We start from the raw sequence: 19384 nt of genomic DNA, 5'->3' as shown, positions 1-19384 counted from the left end.
GGACAGGCTTAATTCTGATAACAATGTACTTATGTTGTTCAAAAATGAATGGAACGAACATTCCAAGCTCATTTGAATAACTCCCTGCCCTCTGCAGCTTTTGGATACACTAGGGTCCCAGAAGGCTCAGTTTTAGGCCCTCCTACTATTTCCCTATCTTTGTTCCTTTACTGAAACTCATCCTGTGTGCAAATGACATTCTACTACTGGACCCAAATAAAATCATTCAAGCAACTAACCCACTTAAAACACATCTCAACCCCCCCCCCCAAAAAAAAAAAAAATGTCATGCTCTTCTCATTGCATCATAAACTAGTTTCCATACAACCTGTGGTACTTACAGACACTAAAACTAACATCATCGTTTATGTTACAGAACAAAAATATTTAGGACACACTCTAGCCGCATGCTTTACACAATACACTGATAAAATTTATTAAAGCAATGTTATGGAATCTCTCATCTCTTATCTCCCAGAGTCCAAAATGCCATTTCCCAAAACATTCTTATTCTGAAACTATAACGCAGTTTGCCCCTATTATGCTTCCACTCCACATACAACACAAACAAACCACAAGCCCTCAAAACAAGGATGTGCATATTTGTCCTCTTATTAGATTCATGAAAGTATCAGTTTGAGGCTCTAAAGATCATCAGGTGACTCCTTATCTCGCTACATGCCGTGGTATACTCAGTACTTTCCTGCTCAGAATCATGAAACTCAAGCACTGCCCTCCTCTGAGAAGGAAATTACCCATCAGAGAGCCAAACAAATCTCTTAGTAGTTACAAGGAACAAAACATGGAATAGACTTAGCTAAAGAAATAAGAAACCAACAAACTGGATGCATTTAAGGGGCATTAAAGAACACCCACAAAATAAAGTATTTTGCATCTACTTTAGCAATAATGGATAGAATGCAGTTACACAATTTTAACTGACTTGTTTTAAATGTACCTGCTTCCTTTACTTAAACTGTGGAATTGTATCAAGAAGTATATGCTGACAATATTGTACTAAGTCTTATATTACAATGCTTAGTGAATGTTTTTGTTTTCTTCCTCTTTAATGATGTTATGTAAATGTACGAGTAATTGATGTAGACTTGAAGTTGTATTATTTTTGGCTCATTGAACCTGGGTCATAACTGAAATGGTCAGCTCACCAACCCAGTTAAAAAATGAATAAAGAAAATAACCATGTGGAGCTGTACATTAGCTATACCTACTGCAGTAGTAATCATTACTTAACACAGAACATCACATGCTGATGAGATACAGTCACTGGGCCCTCAGCAGTCATTACTAACATACATCACATTATAAAATACAATTTCTGTACCCTGCGATGGTCATTATTTCTGTGCAGTCCAACTGCTTATATTTACAATTACTGTATCCAACACTATGTCTAGCAGTAGTTAGTAGTAATTTACAGCACCACATGGCAGTGTCCTGTAGTATTTACTACTACCTAGAGCATCACATAACTTACAACAAATATGCCCTGTAGTACTTGCTCCTAAATTACAGCACTTCTTGTGGTGCATAGTTATCATTTACAGCTACAGCTATTATTAAAACATATCATCACGTGTCTGTTGCGTCAGGTACCAATCAGCAGGTACTACAAATCGGCGGAACCAAAAGGTTGACTACATCTTTCTCTCTTTGTTGCTACACATACACAACCTCAAGGATGCACCACAAGAAACAAGGCAGCCTATTAAGGATTTAGTCAGATGAATACTGACTGATACTGTGATAAGGAGGCTGTCGCCACACTTAGTTATGCTGAATTAGTGAGTTGTTTCAACCTGTTAAAATTTTGTACTGCCTTGTTTTTGTAAGTATTAGCAAAATCCAAACTCTGTAATTTGACCAAATTCCAGATTTCTAAGTCAAATTGAAATCAGTGCTCTTGCCGACTTTTCTACCACATCTGCCACTTTACATTTCAGGCCCCTGCTACTATAACATAACCTGTATAAATTAAACATTCTTCACCAATTAATATTGAGATGTTTCTCAGATTACTGTTAAATCAGTAAGCTCTCACACTGCTATATTCTAATCTTCCAACTCTGAGTTCTTCTTCTAGTTCACCTAACACCTTGGTGATATCAGTAGAAACAACATTCACAGTCTTCAATAAGTTGTTCACTTACTTTTAGAGTTATCTTCAAGACGATCTTTGTGCTCTGTTGCATTTTGCTGCTCAACATCAGCACTTGGCAGCTCCTTCTCTGCTTTAAATAGTAGCAGCAGTTTCTTTCTGGGGATTCTATATCCTTCAAATACAAGAAAAAAAACATCACAGAAGATTATCTTGTACACAGCCTTGGCAATATGAATAAAGAAAGACCAGCAAGGTTTGAAGGAAACATATTTGACCTGTGCTATGTTTAAGGAAAGAGATGTATTTGAATAATTTTTTTAACCCTCAGGCAGATTTTCCCCAAAATCTCAGGCTACAGTACCAATCAAAGCCACAAGAGGGAGACAGCAGAGTTGTTAACCAGTTTGTTCCTAAACATTTTTCATAAATTTTTACCTTTTTGCTTTTTGTCTATGTTTTCTACCTATATAAAACACAGTGTTCAAAAATAGTCTGAAATATTCTAATGAAAATTTTAGATGATACACAACAATCTCAGACTGTGCTTCAAAGTCCAGAGGCAATGCAACTGATTTTTTTTTCAAAACACAATTTTATTAGTTTTGACAAATACAAAAGGAAGAGTAAAAAAACATTGTTACAACAATAAATGGACTAATCCTGCACAATAATACATAAGTGATCCAAATCATAACCTATATACATATGTGCCAATAAGAACAGGAGAAAAAAAATTCTAATGCAACTGATTTTTAATACAAAATTCTTAGGAAAACAATGTGACAACAATCTATGGATTGCATTCAGCTTGTGACTTTGGGTTTAAACCTCTTGCAGTTCTCTGCCATCAATTGCAATATTGCACTTAACAAGCCTGGAAACTGCATAGCAACAGAAGGCCGTCTCAACCACTTTAGAAGGCAATTTATCACATTCTTGAGATGTGACATCACTAGTAGCATGCTATGCAGAGGATATCATTTTCAAAGGTTTAATAATGTTACTTAGTAGTGCATCTGTCACTAGTACGAAATCTAGTTATATGACAATTTTCCACATTATACTAATGCATGTCTATAGCTGTTACCAGCAGCACTTCACATAGGATTTACTACAGATTTCGACTGTCCGGATTTATGTAATGTTTCATGACATAACAGTCTTTCTACTGGTGTAAAAAAACTTTCAGTCTCTACGGATGTCCTTACATTCACCACTACAGTATTCCTTACAAATGGTATTCCCTGCTGTGAAGCCCATTGTCCGGCCAGTTAACCAAAGTCTACCGTTGCTTTAAGGTATGCTGAACATCACCTGCACATTCCTTACATAGGGTAGGGCATAAAGGTGACGTTCAGGCGTACCATCTGCAGAACGTCTTTGCCACCAAATGCTGTTTTAACCGTTGGTTATCTCCATACATTTTTTTTTACTGCTTTTCTGTATGTTGGCATTCCTGTGATTACTCCTGTTTGCTGGATTCCTTACAGTTGCAGATAAGTACCCAGTTGGGTTTTTGGATACTTTTTCTGTTTGTTTTGTGTTGTTTGGGGTTAATGTCATCTAGGAAGGGTAAATTCCAATGTGGGAGACTGATTCCCCATAAAGACCGCCATGATAAGTGTCTTTTCTGCCTAGGTGCTGCTCACGTCCATACGTCTTGTTCAGTTTGTAAGGCATTTGTCCACAAAACTCTTCATAGTAGTCCTCCTTCCCTTTCACTGTATCTTAAGAACCAGCATCTTGCTGCAGATACTACAGATGGAACTTCCTGCCCCGAGGTTCAGCCGTCAAGGAAGTAGAAGGTGCATAAGGTAAGATCGGAATCTTCTGCTGTCCAGTCTCTGCCGGCAATTTCTCCTGAGGTTATTAAAAACCCGGAGGCTCACCTGGTTGTTCTGTCAGATTCTTCTGCTGCATCTGGGTTGGAGGTCGGTGATGATCTGGCAGGCAGCACATCCACTGAGGCTTTGCAGGTGTCCATTTTGGGCGTTCAGAGGGAACCACGGTTGACCGTTTCCGAGGGGTCTAGAGGGGTTCTGCAGTTTCTCTTTAGGGAAGTGGTGCCTACTGCACTTGTGGAATGCCATCCTGAGTCTGGGCCTTTTCAGGTTTCTAGGATGAATGTCCCCTTAAAAAAGAAACAGAAAGCTAATCATGTTTCTTCTGCTCCTAGGGATCCACAAAGTGAGTTGCAGGTCTTTACTCAGGGGTTATTTAATGCTTTACTGTCATTGAGGCCTCCTCAATAGGTTTTGGTTCCTGCTCCTCCTTGGTCTTCTTCTTCCCCTAAAAGGCCCAGAGAATTGAAGTCTTCTGAGGTGGATTCTGATGATGACTTGCTTATTCTACCTTTTAGACTACAGGTCTGAGGAGGAGGATTCTCATATTCTAGACAATCCTTTTGAGGAAATTTCCTTTGGGGATACAATCTCTAGGATGATGGAATTTTTTAAGTGGGATTGTGCCCAGGTTTCAGATATCCATAAGAGGTACTATGAGTTAATGCAGATGGAATCTCTTAAACCTGCAGCCATTCCTCCTGTCTTGCCTGCTTTACTGGATGTTTTTTGTAATGCCTCTAAAGTGCCAGATTCTCTGCCCCCTGCTCCCAAGAAGTCTGATAGGTTTTATAAGGTACCTGAGAATTGTTCCTTTTTGTTTAGATGCCCTTTTGCTGACCCCTCTGTGGTGTCTGTAGCTTCTGATAAGCCATCTCAATTGCTTCCGTCGTCCAAGTTAATATCTTCTGACAAGGACAGTAGAACCATGAGATAGGCTGGGTAAGAAGGTTTATACTTCTGCTACCCTAGCTTTTTGAGCTATTAATTATCAGACCCACATGTCTAGGTATGTGTTGGCTCTTGTTTTTCAGGCTTTTCAGCTTTTTTTCTGATCTTCCAGACTCAGAGTAAATCTTCTGCTCTTTCCTTGTAAGGGACTTCCTCTCAAGTAGTTTGTCATTCTATCAGATGTAGTTATGATGCAGTGGATGCCTCTTCTGGGGCTGCTGCTTTTGGTTAAGTACTGAGGCGGTATTCTTGGCTTAGGCTTTAACCTTTGCCAGGTGATATTAAGGCTATGTTGATGGATGCTCCTATGGATAATAATCTTTTGTTTGGTGAAGTGGCTGCTGGTTTATTTAAGTCTCTTCAGGACAAAGGGGAGGCTTTACAGGAGCTTAAGCATGTCTTTGTTTCTCCTGTGCCTAAATTTCAGCAAAACTACCCTTCTAAGCCAGCCTTTGTTCGTAGGCAATCTAACCCTCCTTCTAAAGGTAAAAAGAGTAGTAAACAGACTCCTCCTACCAAGGCCACTCAGACTGCAGGGATTCTTAAGCCTTCCTTTCCTGACAAACCAAGTGCTGACTATCCACCGGTTTCCAGATACATTCCTCTTTCTCTTTCTCTTCCTGTTTGGCTCTGAATCACCTAGGATTCTTGGGTTCTGTCTATCATTCGGCAAGGATACTTCATGGTCTGGATTTCCCACCTTCCTTTTATAGGCATTCCTCAGCCTCCTTGGGAACAACTTCTTTTTTCCCCCAGAGGTTTTTTGAGACTTCTTGTCTCAGGGTACTATTCCAGAGGTGCCTGTGCCCGAAAGGGGGAAAGGGTTTTATTCAAGAATATTTCTAGTGCCCAGAAAAGAAGGTGCTTGGAGACCTATTCTAGACCTCTCCCATCTGAACACCTTTCTGAAGGTGCCTTCCTTTTGGATGTTGTCCCTTCAGTCCCTTTTTCCTATCTTGCTCCCTCAGGCCTTTCTGGTGTCTCTGGATCTCATGGATGCTTATCGACATATTCCGATCCATCCTCTTTTCAGGAGATTTTTGCATTTCTCTACTGCTTCCTGGCATTTTCAGTTCTGTGCTTTGCCCCTTGTCCTCTCTACTGCCCCAAGGGTATTCACCAAATGCCTTGCTCCTGTGATTGCCTTTTGCATGCTTCAAGGGATCCAAATCTTTCCTTATTTGGATGACCTGTTAATTCAGGCATCTTCTCCAGTGATCCTTTTGCAAAATCTTCATTTTACCGTTTCTCCTCTTCAGAGCCTGGGGTTCACAATAAACTTCAAAAGTTTTCCCTGACTCCTTCTCAGGATCATGTCTTTCTGGGTTGCAGGATACAAACGGTGCCAATGTTGGCATCCCTGCCTCCTTCAAAGGCATAAACTCTCATTTCTTTCTTTCAAACTCTTCTTCCCCTGGCCTTCATTACAGCCAGGGACTTTCTGAGAGCTCTGGGGTTCATGGCTTTCACCATTTCGATGTTCCCTCTGGCCAAATTCCACATGAGGAAGTTCCAGTGGTTTCTGAAGTCAGTGTGGCTTCAGCATGTGCATCCTCTAGACTTTCCTGTTCCTCTTCTCCCATGTCGCAAGAAAGAACTTCTGAGGTGGATTCAGCAGTTGTCTATGAATCCAGGGCTCCCTTTTCAACTCCTCTTCCTTCTCAGAATCTGTTCACAGATGCTTCATATTTGGGATGAGGAGCAATGTTTGGTTCCCTGAGGGTTCAGGCAGTGTGGTTGCCCCATCAGCAGAAGGAGCACATCAAGATCAAAGAGATGAGGGCTCTTATGCTGACTCTTCGGGCCTTTCATCCTCTCAAGGTATTCACAGACAATACCACAGTTGTGCTGTATATCAACAAGCAAGGGGGTACGAGATCCTACAGTTTTTGCTGGCTGGCACTTCTGGTATGGGATCTAGCTATGCAATATTGTGCAACTCTTCAGGTAGTTTACATTCCTTCAGATCGGAATGTTGTGGCAGACAATCTGAGCAGGTCCTTCACTCAATCCCATGAATGGATCCTTCACAAGGATGCGTTTCTGGACACTGTTCACCAGTGAGGTACTCCTCAAGTAGATCTCTTTGCCTCCCTCTGAACAGACAGCTTCCTGTATTTTGTGCCAGAGTCCTAGGTCCTCTGGTATGGAAGGTAGCCGCATCTCATTTTCTTGGAAGGGAATGTTTCTTTATGCATTCCCTCCCCTTCCTCTCATTCCGAGAGTCCTGTTCAAGATTCAACAGGATACTCCCAAAATCTTGTTGGTGGCTCCCTGTTTGCTGTGACAGCACTGGTTCCCTATACTTCTGCATCTAGCCGGGGCAGTCATCACAAGTTACCCCACAGGGTGGGTCTCTCACACAACACAAGAGGTCTCTCATCCATCCCCACCTGTCCTCATTTCAACTGACACTGTGTGTGATAGGGTTTTGATTCCTCATAGACACCTTTTTTATGAGGAGGTGCTGCAAGTCCTGCAGGAGGCCAGGAAACCTACTACTAGGAAATCCTACTTATCTAAATGGAAGAGGTTTTCTATTTGGTGTCTTTCTTGTAACCTGGACCCACTTTCTGTGGCGATTACTTTGGTTCTCTCTTATTTGTGTGAGTTGCTCAATGCTGGTTTAGCCTATTCTTCTACTATGGCCCACTTATCAGCTCTTTCTGCTTGTCTGCCTTTAACTCCCCCATTAGCTTCTAGATTTGAGGCTAAGCAATTTCTTAAAGGTGTCCTTAATATTAGACCACACAGGAAGTCTGTTCCTCCTCCCTGGGATCTTAATTTCATTCTGGAAAAATGGACTCAGGCTCCTTTATTAATTCTTTAATCTTGTATAAATTATATAAAGTGTTTCCATTTGACCGGATTTTTTGTTCTTCTTTTTCACTGTATGCGCACTTTAGTTGTTTTTATTGTATGCTCACTTAAATTATTTTTTAAATGGATTTAATTAAATGATTGAATAATTAATGTAATAGCACATAATTAAGCATTTTGGAGATTCTATAAAAAGTGGATGTATTGGTGCGGATTTTTATTCCCGCTGAAGGCTCATTAGCTGAGGTACTAGGAAGAACCAATAAACTGGTTACATCTGTTCACCGGACTTCGTGTGGATTGTGTTCTGGCTCTACCTTTCAGTCCTGTTGGTTTCTATTTTATTTATTTTTTTGTGGTTATTTTTTGTTAATTCAGGCTCCTTTTGAGCCTGCTATTTCAGCTTCCTTGCAACATTGCTCTTGGAAGACAGTTCTTTTGTTAGCTCTTAGGATCATAGGAAGTTACTGGGCTATTGGCCCTGAGGCCCTTACAAGCCTAGTCAAGAATTTAGCCCATGTTCCAAAAAGTCAGCACCATATGCCACTGTCCAGCAGGGACATTGGTGGAATTTCAGGGGTGTATTTTCTGTTCCCCATCCAGTTATCCCGGGTGTGCTTACAAAGGTTTAATGAGGTACTCTGCTTTACGTGGAGAGGGAGTCTGTTCCACAAAAGGGGGAGTGTCTGGGACACAAATCTGTCCCGCCAACAAGTCCTATTGATGTCAGAGACTAGGTTGAGGTCTCACGTGCGGGTTACTCGAGTGGAGCTTGACTTGCGGATATGCAGCAGTCCCATCAGGGTGGGATGGGTGTCTGAGTTGCAAGCCCTTATGGCTTGCCCACCTTTTTTGATATTTCATGAGGACAGGGTGCCCTTGCATACTAATCCTTCTTTCATGCCCAAGGTAGTTAATGAGTTGTCACTTAATCGGTCTATTAATTTGCCTACTTTTTTCTCCTCTCTGCAATATGACAGTGAGAGAGTGCTGCATACCTTACATGTGCATACACAGATCAGATTTTATTTGGATAAAACTAAAGCTATCAGAAAATCTGACCAGTTATTTGTTTCCTTTCATCCTAGGTCTTTAGGTTTGTCTGTTGCCAAGCAAACTGTTTCCACTTGGATTTAAAAGGCTATTTCCTTTTGTTACACTTTTCATGGCAAGAGCCTTCCTTCTCCTGTAAAGGCTCATTCCACTAGAGCTGTGGCTTCTTCTGGTGCTTTTTTCAAAGGCTTAGACACTAATTCTATTCTTGAAGCTGCTACCTGGACTTCTGTGCTTACCTTCACCAAACACTACCAGTTGGATGGTATCTCCAGAGATAGAGCTGGTTTTGCTGCTGCCATTCTTGATGGCTTTTTGGAGGGCTCTGCTGCTTCCTCCTCCCAAATTTCTTCCTGAGCTTTGGCACTCTACCATTTGTAAGGAATACTGTAGCAGTGAATGTAAGGACATAGTACAGTTGTGTAAAATCTTACCATAACGGTAGATGTCCTTGCCTTCACTGCTGCAGTATTCACTCCCTCCCTCCATCCCACTGGTCTTTTTTCCATCCTGGATGTGTAGGTTCTCCTTGGTTTTCCTTGGACTGTTGTTCCTACTGGGGCAATCAGCTCTGATGATGGTATGCCTGAACACTACCTTTATGCCCTACCCCACGCAAGGAGTGTGCACGTGATGTTCAGTGTACCTTAAAGTAATGGTAGACTTTGGTAAACTGGCTGGACAGTGGGCTTCATGGCAGGTAATCCCATTTGTAAGGAATACTGCAGCGGTGAAGGAAAGGACATCTACCATCATGGTAAGATTTTACACAACTGTACTTTACTCTTAAACCAGTAGATAACCTTTTGAATTTGTCAATTACCATCATTTCTATTGATTTGTTCTTGTGTTAACCCTTAGGATCTAACTGTACATTATTTGCTTCCACCATTTTGTTTTGACAAAAGCTCCTGACTTTGCCATTTGATAACTCAAAAGATAAGATCCTGTTCCTTGTATTATCAGAACATCTCATTTACTACTCTATCATTCACTTTTGAAATAGCCTGAAAACCTTTCATAACGAGAAGCACTTCAGATTTGTTAACATACATTCTGGCATCTGTATTCTGTAGCTGTGGCTATGGGTTTTAGCTTTTATATAAATGCCACTTGTCAGTATGTTAACAGAAGGCCCTGAGTCTATCAACATTTAGCATTTAATATGACTTCTGCACTCATAATTACTTTCATTCTCACTTGTGTACAAATATTCATTTTTTACACTTTTACTCCTGTTTTCTGTCAAATTATGGTTGTCTTTACATGTTCCACATACATGGCTTCCGGAACTATTTCTGTTTACTCATTTCTCAATCCTTCTTCAACAGGAGACTGTTTCTTGCACCACTGCTTTTATACACACTACCAAAGTGATTTAGATCTTTAACCATAGCACACATTTTCCCCTTTACTGGATATATTGCTTTGTGTGGGAACTATCACCCACAGCACCTGAAGATTATGTTAATTTCTGTGCTGTTAGTAGCATTCAGACACACGTTTTGTCATTAGTTTCCTTTTATTTCTTTATTCTTTAGTTATTCACATACTTCCTCCACACTATCAAAGTTGTTAATGCTCTTTGTTTACGCTTAGATTTAGGAGGCTTTTGTGGTTTAGGTAGGTTCTTTTAAGAGCTTTATCATACATGGGTTTGTGTTTGTCTAAGCTGCGTGTGGAAATTCATACTGTCAGCTTTAAAAGTAAAAAAAATATATATATATATATATATATATATATATATATATATACACATTTATATTTACAAACTTTAATACATTTGATCATGGACAATTTGTACCGATGATATGTCTGGAGCTACACTTCATTATTTTTAAACTGCTTTGACAAGGTGAGCCTAATTCTGCACGCAGATGCAACAGCATGAAAACAAATGTACACAGCTTGGACATAACTTCATTAGTCAGACTTTCTGCTTACTAAATAAGGCAACTGAGGTCACAGAAGCTTCAACCACAAATCACATTATTTCAATAAAGCAGCTGAAGAGCTTTGTGATAGCTGAACTGGGTGAAAAAGCCAAACTGACAAAAAAAGTTGTTTTCAAACAGTATTCTAATTTATAAGGACAGAGCAGAAAAGGAATAAAGAACATGGATAGTTCAGTGGTATAGAGAGAAAGCCATAACTATTGTCTGGGTGACCTGTGTACTGGAGGAACCAGCCAGGACTGGAGACAAATGATGGTAGGGGCCACTCACTTTTCTCAGGGAGGGCAGGAGGGAGGGACACGTATGCATCCTGTCAGGGATCCTTGCAGTAGACTAAATGCCTTACAAGAGTGGATCTTTATAACTGGATGTGGATTTAGCTGGTTAAGCTTCCATCTCTCATATAAAATAAGTGACATCCCCCATGCTGCATGCACTACATGTCCTTCCATCCTACCTACCCGAGCACTAATACGGCATATGGCTGCTTGAGTGATGACCACAAAACAGATGGTTCAGGTGGTGAGCAAGCAACTTGGGCAAAAATACAGCAAGAAATACAAGAAAGAACCAATGGCTTGTTTGATAATGAGCAAGTGCCCTGAACTTCTCAGCAGATTCAGTAACTGCATGTAGAGCTGCAACTGTCAGATTTAAATGCTATCTCAGAATTACTAGACCCTTACTGTGAAGTATCCTAAGGTTATAATTTACACTCTTTTCTACCTCCCCCTTTAAGGTTTAGTCCTTACTGCTGACTTATGAGAACTTAAGGACACAATATATTATAGTTCAGGAAATATGACATTTGTGGCTTTAAAAACTTAAGTATGCTCTTTGGCAAACAGAAGAAACTGGCTAACTCACAATCTAGGGATCTTAACAATCTATATTGTATCTCACTTGTGCAAATACAATGCTTCACATCCCCTGTACCCTGGGCGGCTCTTATCCTCTATTTCTCATACCAAACTATTTGGATAATTTAAAAAGTTAAGGGACAGCTACAATTTAGCTCCAAAACTGCCTGCTTTATTCTTTAAGTCTGAACTGTAGTCAGGAAAAAAATATTTTCATTCCCTTACTGGAATATGGGATATGTATGCATTTGCTAATTGCCCTTAGTCACTCCATGAATACAAAACAATATAAAGAACCCTTAATAAAATCTGCTATTTTAACACAGTCACTAGTCCTTATGTTCCTCATTTCCCTTTCCTTAAATGAGTCTGTTGCCTATCTATAGCTCATAGAGCAATATATTAAACACATTTAGCACATAAACTCTGTTTTTCTCAACCACCAGTCTGTTTGCAGCCACAAACACTCATAGACTCAAACTTAAGTACCAGGCTAGCTGCCTGTGCAGGGTATTTTAAGCCTGACCAATTTGCCTTTTTCTGCTCAAAATCACCTTACCCATCCCATGGCTGATAATTATATATTACCCCTAATGAGAGTAACTGGGATCACACACCATAGATAATCTGAGAAGACCCATACATGTGACAAAGTATTTAAGAGCTACCTGTGTCCATTAGTAGTACAGGGGGCAGTCATGGGGTAAAGTTTCATAGCTCTAACTTGCATTTGAATATGGACAGGGATGAACCTTGTTTTATGTGGATGAGGAGTCTATTCCACTGCAGCAGTATCCTCTGCGAGACATGCCTATTACTCCAATCCATTCTGCTGATGTTGCAGAAGGGGTGTAGAACCCTAGACAGAGTATTTCTGATGCCATTTGACTTGCTGATGTGCAATAAATCCATCAGTTATGGGTCTGAGGATGCCTTGTATGCCAGACACAGGTCACCTCTTAGCAGTCTGTAGGGTACATAGGATACATAGTATGGTAACAGAGCTTTGAATCTATGTAGGACATGTTGTTTAGGCCTTGTATCCTTTTAGCAAGGTATCTCTGTGGGCATTCCAGTTGCTGTATGTGTCTGGACAGATACATGCAAAAAGGAGCATTATATTCAATGACTGGCCTAATGAGGGTTGAGTAAAGGGGGACAATGACATCACTAGATCTAGACCAGTCCCTTTGTTTATAAGCTGTGCAATGTAGAAGGACTTTCTTGCAACAAAAGAGACATGTTGGTCAAAAGTTAGGTCACTGTCCACAAAAGTTCCCAAATCACAAACAACTGGGTCAACTCTTAGCGGGGTATTGGCAATGTGATAGTTCCCCAAGGTAGAGGACTTCCCAAAGGATATAATAGTGATTTTTTTAGCATTAAGTTTAAGCCCCTGACTTTGGGACCAGTTATTTATTTGAGACAAACCTTTCTGCAGGATGGCTAAATCATTTGAGGATTCAATGACTGCTCTTAGCTTGCAGTCACCTGCAAACTTAGTCAGAGCCCTTTGGTATTGGCTTTTACTTCAGAAAAGTAGATGTCAAACAGAAAAAGCCACTCAATATATTTTGCTAAATACCTTAAGCACCCTACTGATAACACAGTCATCTTAGCCAGACTGCACTCATAGCTTCATACTGATAACTGTCTATTTAGTAAATTGATCCTTAATGTATGTGATTCCCTCTTATTCTGTCTACAAACTCTTCCAACCTTGCCTTGTTCAGGTCTGGATTCTATGACTGTTTTGCTCAGTCTCTCCAATGCTGCTGCTGTGATTGTGGCTGAAGTGCTTTATCAAAATTATCAGTATGCCATTACTTATGCCTATCCATCTTTTTCCTTACGCACCCTTTAAATTTCACAATGTTGCAAATCCCTGCAGTTTTCTTCTTTTACCTGGTCAGGCTTATTTTACTTTCATATAACTCCTTGAGTATTCATTTATTTAATTTCTGATGCACATTTTATCCTATTCACAGTCACAACAGAGCAGGAGCCTGCTCTACTATAAGCATACAAGACAGAAAAACAGTTCTGGACTGGACACCTCTACCACTCAACCTCTTAGGACAAGCATTAGGGACAAAGATAAAAAAATAATGGGGGAGGATAAAGGCCTTAAAATAGAGACAGACTAAAAAAATACTTGTACAAACTTAGAAAGTTGTTAGAATAACAGATTTTGTATTGGCATGAATTCTTTAAAGACTATGAAATTTGAAACTCAAATGTCTGTCATTTCTTAAGGACTGCAAACTTCAATTTTTGCTTTACCAGAAAACCACAAATTTGTAGTGGGACAGACCAAATATATGAAGCAAACATCTGGAGACTGTGAAACTCTGGACAGTTGAAAGCTTCACAGGATACACACACACGCACGCACGCGCCTGCATGTGCACACGGATGCTCATCACTGTATTCACATTTACAGGCAATTTGGATGATCATTAATTCATAGGCAGCATATTTCTGGATATGGAGGAATCTGTTGCACCAAGCAAAGATTTTTATGGCCAAATAGAGGACATGCAGACTTTAACACAGATGGTACCCGAAACAGGAACCACAAAGGAAAACCAACAGCTGTGAAGCAACAAGGCTAGCTATTGCACCACTGTGCACCATGAGTATTTACTTATTCAGTAATATTTTCTGTTTGTTTTTTAGTCTATTACACAAGAGTCATGTAAGGTTAGTGCGCATTATAATGCTGTGTACAACACAACTGCTGCCTGGTCTCTAAATTAAAACACGTCTTTAGCATGTATAACACTCATTTCACTTACCTAGCAGAAATGTCATGACTAATTCTGTGTATCAATCTCACTAGCTTTATTAGACATTTATTTAATTGCATGCCTTCTGCCTGGATAATGGCCAAAAATGGTTTTGTACTATTCCACCTAACCAGTCAACAGACAATAAATAATTAAAAGCTACTGTTACCTATTGTGTTACCGTACAACTCATTTATGTAACTGAATAATCAAATTTCCTAGAAAGATACATTAAAACAATATATGCTACCATAGACATGTATCAATATATGAAATCTGCTATTTTGATAAGAGCTACAAGTTCTGTAGGAAAATATCACAGTTCAGGCCTGAATGGCAGTAAACCAAACCAATAATCTATATTAAGAATTGTTGCTGAATGGCAGCAAACCATAATCTGCATTAACAGTTCTTGGTGAATGGCAGCAAACAAAAACAATAATCTGCATTAAAAGTTTTTGGTGAATGGCAGCAAACCAAAACAATAATCTGCATTAACAGTTCTTGGTAAACTGTGATTCTATTGTTTTTTTTTTTTTCTAAGGTGACCAGGATTCAAACACTGAGTCTTCAGGGTGGTATCATGATCTACCAAACTGCTGTTCTCACAGGTTGTGACTTTCACAGCATGGATTAAGGCTGTACCAAGCACTCACATTGGCCTGGTTCTTGTCATTAGCACCCCAGCTGCAGTGGTTCTCAGTGTTTATGGCTTTCAGAGCACGGATCAAGGAAATAAAAAGTGGCTGTAATACAATGAATATACTAGTTTTTTCAATGGTCATGGCTTTCAAGGAAATAATAAGTGGCTGTAATATAATGAATATACTAGTTTTCTCAATGGTCATGGCTTTCACAATGCACTGGTTCTTCTCACTAATCATGGTTACGCTTCACAATGTTTCTCTCCTAGATCCTAGCTTTCACTGTATGGATTTAGAAGTTTAAAGCACCCTCATGACATAGGTGCCTCTTTTTCATCATATGGATTACAGTATGGATTTAAGTAGCAGTAATCAGTGTCATCATTCTCAGCACAGATCCTCGTGGTGGCCAGCAGAGTAATCCAAGCTTCAGAGAGCTAAAAAAGCGACTTTACCTGATTTAAGTATAATTTTTGTGGCTTTCCACTTCTATTTATCTAGCAACTATATTTCGCCTGCTTGCTGATACATTGTTACTGTTTTTCTGCATTTATTCTGTTTTTGCACTTGTTTCTCAATTTGTTACTTTTAAAATCTGTAACTGTTGCAAATTGTTTGTGTAGGCTGTGATAGCCGATTTATAGCATTTATAAGTGTTTACTGTATCTGTTTCTGCTTGTTTTCTGAAAAAAAAAAAAAAAAAAAAATATCTCTTGTTTTCCGCCTTACTAAGCTAGAATAGTCCAGTTTCAGAGCTTGCTGATCCCTGGGCTTTGTTTGCAGTTCCTGTTACTGAATCTTTACCTAATTTGGAACAGAGGAGGTTCCCTTGCTTACCAGTGGGAGTGGGAAGCATTGAGCTGCCTGTTGGTCCAGTTTTGTGAGGTTTCAGCCAGTAACTTGTAGTTTATTGGTCGTTTTGGGCCAGTTCCTAGCTTCTTTCAGCCCCCTGATATAAAAAACGCTAAGCACGCGTTTTTGGCTTGTACCTACTCAGCACAGATCCTCGTGGTGGCCAGCAGAGTAATCCAAGCTTCAGAGAGCTAAAAAAGCGACTTTACCTGATTTAAGTATAATTTTGTGGCTTTCCACTTCTATTTATCTAGCAACTGTATTTCGCCTGCTTGCTGATACATTGTTACTGTTTTTCTGCATTTATTCTGTTTTGCACTTGTTTCTCAGTTTGTTACTTTTAAAATCTGTAACTGTTGCAAATTGTTTGTGTAGGCTGTGATAGCCGATTTATAGCATTATAAGTGTTTACTGTATCTGTTTCTGCTTGTTTTCTGAAAAAAAAAAAAAAAAAAAATATCTCTTGTTTTCCCGCCTTACTAAGCTAGAATAGTCCAGTTTCAGAGCTTGCTGATCCCTGGGCTTTGTTTGCAGTTCCTGTTACTGAATCTTTACCTAATTTGGAACAGAGGAGGTTCCCTTGCTTACCAGTGGGAGTGGGAAGCATTGAGCTGCCTGTTGGTCCAGTTTTGTGAGGTTTCAGCCAGTAACTTGTAGTTTATTGGTCGTTTTGGGCCAGTTCCTAGCTTCTTTCAGCCCCCTGATATAAAAAACGCTAAGCAGCGTTTTTGGCTTGTACCTACTCAGCACAGATCCTCGTGGTGGCCAGCAGAGTAATCCAAGCTTCAGAGAGCTAAAAAAGCGACTTTACCTGATTTAAGTATAATTTTTGTGGCTTTCCACTTCTATTTATCTAGCAACTGTATTTCGCCTGCTTGCTGATACATTGTTACTGTTTTTCTGCATTTATTCTGTTTTTGCACTTGTTTCTCAATTTGTTACTTTTAAAATCTGTAACTGTTGCAAATTGTTTGTGTAGGCTGTGATAGCCGATTTATAGCATTTATAAGTGTTTACTGTATCTGTTTCTGCTTGTTTTCTGAAAAAAAAAAAAAAAAAAAAATATCTCTTGTTTTCCCGCCTTACTAAGCTAGAATAGTCCAGTTTCAGAGCTTGCTGATCCCTGGGCTTTGTTTGCAGTTCCTGTTACTGAATCTTTACCTAATTTGGAACAGAGGAGGTTCCCTTGCTTACCAGTGGGAGTGGGAAGCATTGAGCTGCCTGTTGGTCCAGTTTTGTGAGGTTTCAGCCAGTAACTTGTAGTTTATTGGTCGTTTTGGGCCAGTTCCTAGCTTCTTTCAGCCCCCTGATATAAAAAACGCTAAACACGCGTTTTTTGGCTTGTACCTACTCAGCACAGATCCTCGTGGTGGCCAGCAGAGTAATCCAAGCTTCAGAGAGCTAAAAAGCGACTTTACCTGATTTAAGTATAATTTTGTGGCTTTCCACTTCTAATTATCTAGCAACTGTATTACGCCTGCTTGCTGATACATTGTTACTGTTTTTCTGCATTTATTCTGTTTTTGCACTTGTTTCTCAATTTGTTACTTTTAAAATCTGTAACTGTTGCAAATTGTTTGTGTAGGCTGTGATAGCCGATTTATAGCATTTATAAGTGTTTACTGTATCTGTTTCTGCTTGTTTTCTGAAAAAAAAAAAAAAAAATATCTCTTGTTTTCCCGCCTTACTAAGCTAGAATAGTCCAGTTTCAGAGCTTGCTGATCCCTGGGCTTTGTTTGCAGTTCCTGTTACTGAATCTTTACCTAATTTGGAACAGAGGAGGTTCCCTTGCTTACCAGTGGGAGTGGGAAGCATTGAGCTGCCTGTTGGTCCAGTTTTGTGAGGTTTCAGCCAGTAACTTGTAGTTTATTGGTCGTTTTGGGCCAGTTCCTAGCTTCTTTCAGCCCCCTGATATAAAAAACGCTAAGCAGCGTTTTTGGCTTGTACCTACTCAGCACAGATCCTCGTGGTGGCCAGCAGAGTAATCCAAGCTTCAGAGAGCTAAAAAGCGACTTTACCTGATTTAAGTATAATTTTGTGGCTTTCCACTTCTATTTATCTAGCAACTGTATTTAAGCCTGCTTGCTGATACATTGTTACTGTTTTTCTGCATTTATTCTGTTTTTGCACTTGTTTCTCAATTTGTTACTTTTAAAATCTGTAACTGTTGCAAATTGTTTGTGTAGGCTGTGATAGCCGATTTATAGCATTTATAAGTGTTTACTGTATCTGTTTCTGCTTGTTTTCTGAAAAAAAAAAAAAAAAATATCTCTTGTTTTCCTGCCTTACTAAGCTAGAATAGTCCAGTTTCAGAGCTTGCTGATCCCTGGGCTTTGTTTGCAGTTCCTGTTACTGAATCTTTACCTAATTTGGAACAGAGGAGGTTCCCTTGCTTACCAGTGGGAGTGGGAAGCATTGAGCTGCCTGTTGGTCCAGTTTTGTGAGGTTTCAGCCAGTAACTTGTAGTTTATTGGTCGTTTTGGGCCAGTTCCTAGCTTCTTTCAGCCCCCTGATATAAAAAACGCTAAATGCGCGTTTTTGGCTTGTACCTACTCAGCACAGATCCTCGTGGTGGCCAGCAGAGTAATCCAAGCTTCAGAGAGCTAAAAAGCGACTTTACCTGATTTAAGTATAATTTTTGTGGCTTTCCACTTCTATTTATCTAGCAACTGTATTTCGCCTGCTTGCTGATACATTGTTACTGTTTTCTGCATTTATTCTGTTTTTGCACTTGTTTCTCAATTTGTTACTTTTAAAATCTGTAACTGTTGCAAATTGTTTGTGTAGGCTGTGATAGCCGATTTATAGCATTTATAAGTGTTTACTGTATCTGTTTCTGCTTGTTTTCTGAAAAAAAAAAAAAAAAATATCTCTTGTTTTCCCGCCTTACTAAGCTAGAATAGTCCAGTTTCAGAGCTTGCTGATCCCTGGGCTTTGTTTGCAGTTCCTGTTACTGAATCTTTACCTAATTTGGAACAGAGGAGGTTCCCTTGCTTACCAGTGGGAGTGGGAAGCATTGAGCTGCCTGTTGGTCCAGTTTTGTGAGGTTTCAGCCAGTAACTTGTAGTTTATTGGTCGTTTTGGGCCAGTTCCTAGCTTCTTTCAGCCCCCTGATATAAAAAACGCTAAGCAGCGTTTTTGGCTTGTACCTACTCAGCACAGATCCTCGTGGTGGCCAGCAGAGTAATCCAAGCTTCAGAGAGCTAAAAAGCGACTTTACCTGATTTAAGTATAATTTTGTGGCTTTCCACTTCTATTTATCTAGCAACTGTATTTCGCCTGCTTGCTGATACATTGTTACTGTTTTTCTGCATTTATTCTGTTTTTGCACTTGTTTCTCAATTTGTTACTTTTAAAATCTGTAACTGTTGCAAATTGTTTGTGTAGGCTGTGATAGCCGATTTATAGCATTAGTTTACTGTATCTGTTTCTGCTTGTTTTCTGAAAAAAAAAAAAAAAAAAATATCTCTTGTTTTCCCGCCTTACTAAGCTAGAATAGT

The 19384-nt window shown here is 39.7% G+C and overlaps 1 protein-coding gene across 1 annotated transcript in view; it reads right to left on the bottom strand.

The window, feature by feature from the left end:
* LOC122814301 (zinc finger protein 665-like) overlaps positions 1-19384 on the bottom strand; it is a 640008-nt gene that overhangs the window by 63714 nt on the left and 556910 nt on the right. The window contains exon 11 of the mRNA XM_044086888.1: positions 2169-2291. Coding sequence (XP_043942823.1) covers positions 2169-2291 — 123 coding nt within the window. The remainder of the gene's footprint in view (positions 1-2168; positions 2292-19384) is intronic.

The sequence above is a fragment of the Protopterus annectens genome, chromosome 10.part0 (genome assembly GCF_019279795.1).
Source record: "Protopterus annectens isolate FY-2018-M chromosome 10.part0, PAN1.0, whole genome shotgun sequence".
In the NCBI taxonomy this organism is placed as follows: Eukaryota; Metazoa; Chordata; order Ceratodontiformes; family Protopteridae; genus Protopterus; species Protopterus annectens.
Note: the sequence above shows the minus strand (reverse complement) of the source record. Positions and strands in the feature narration are given on the sequence as shown.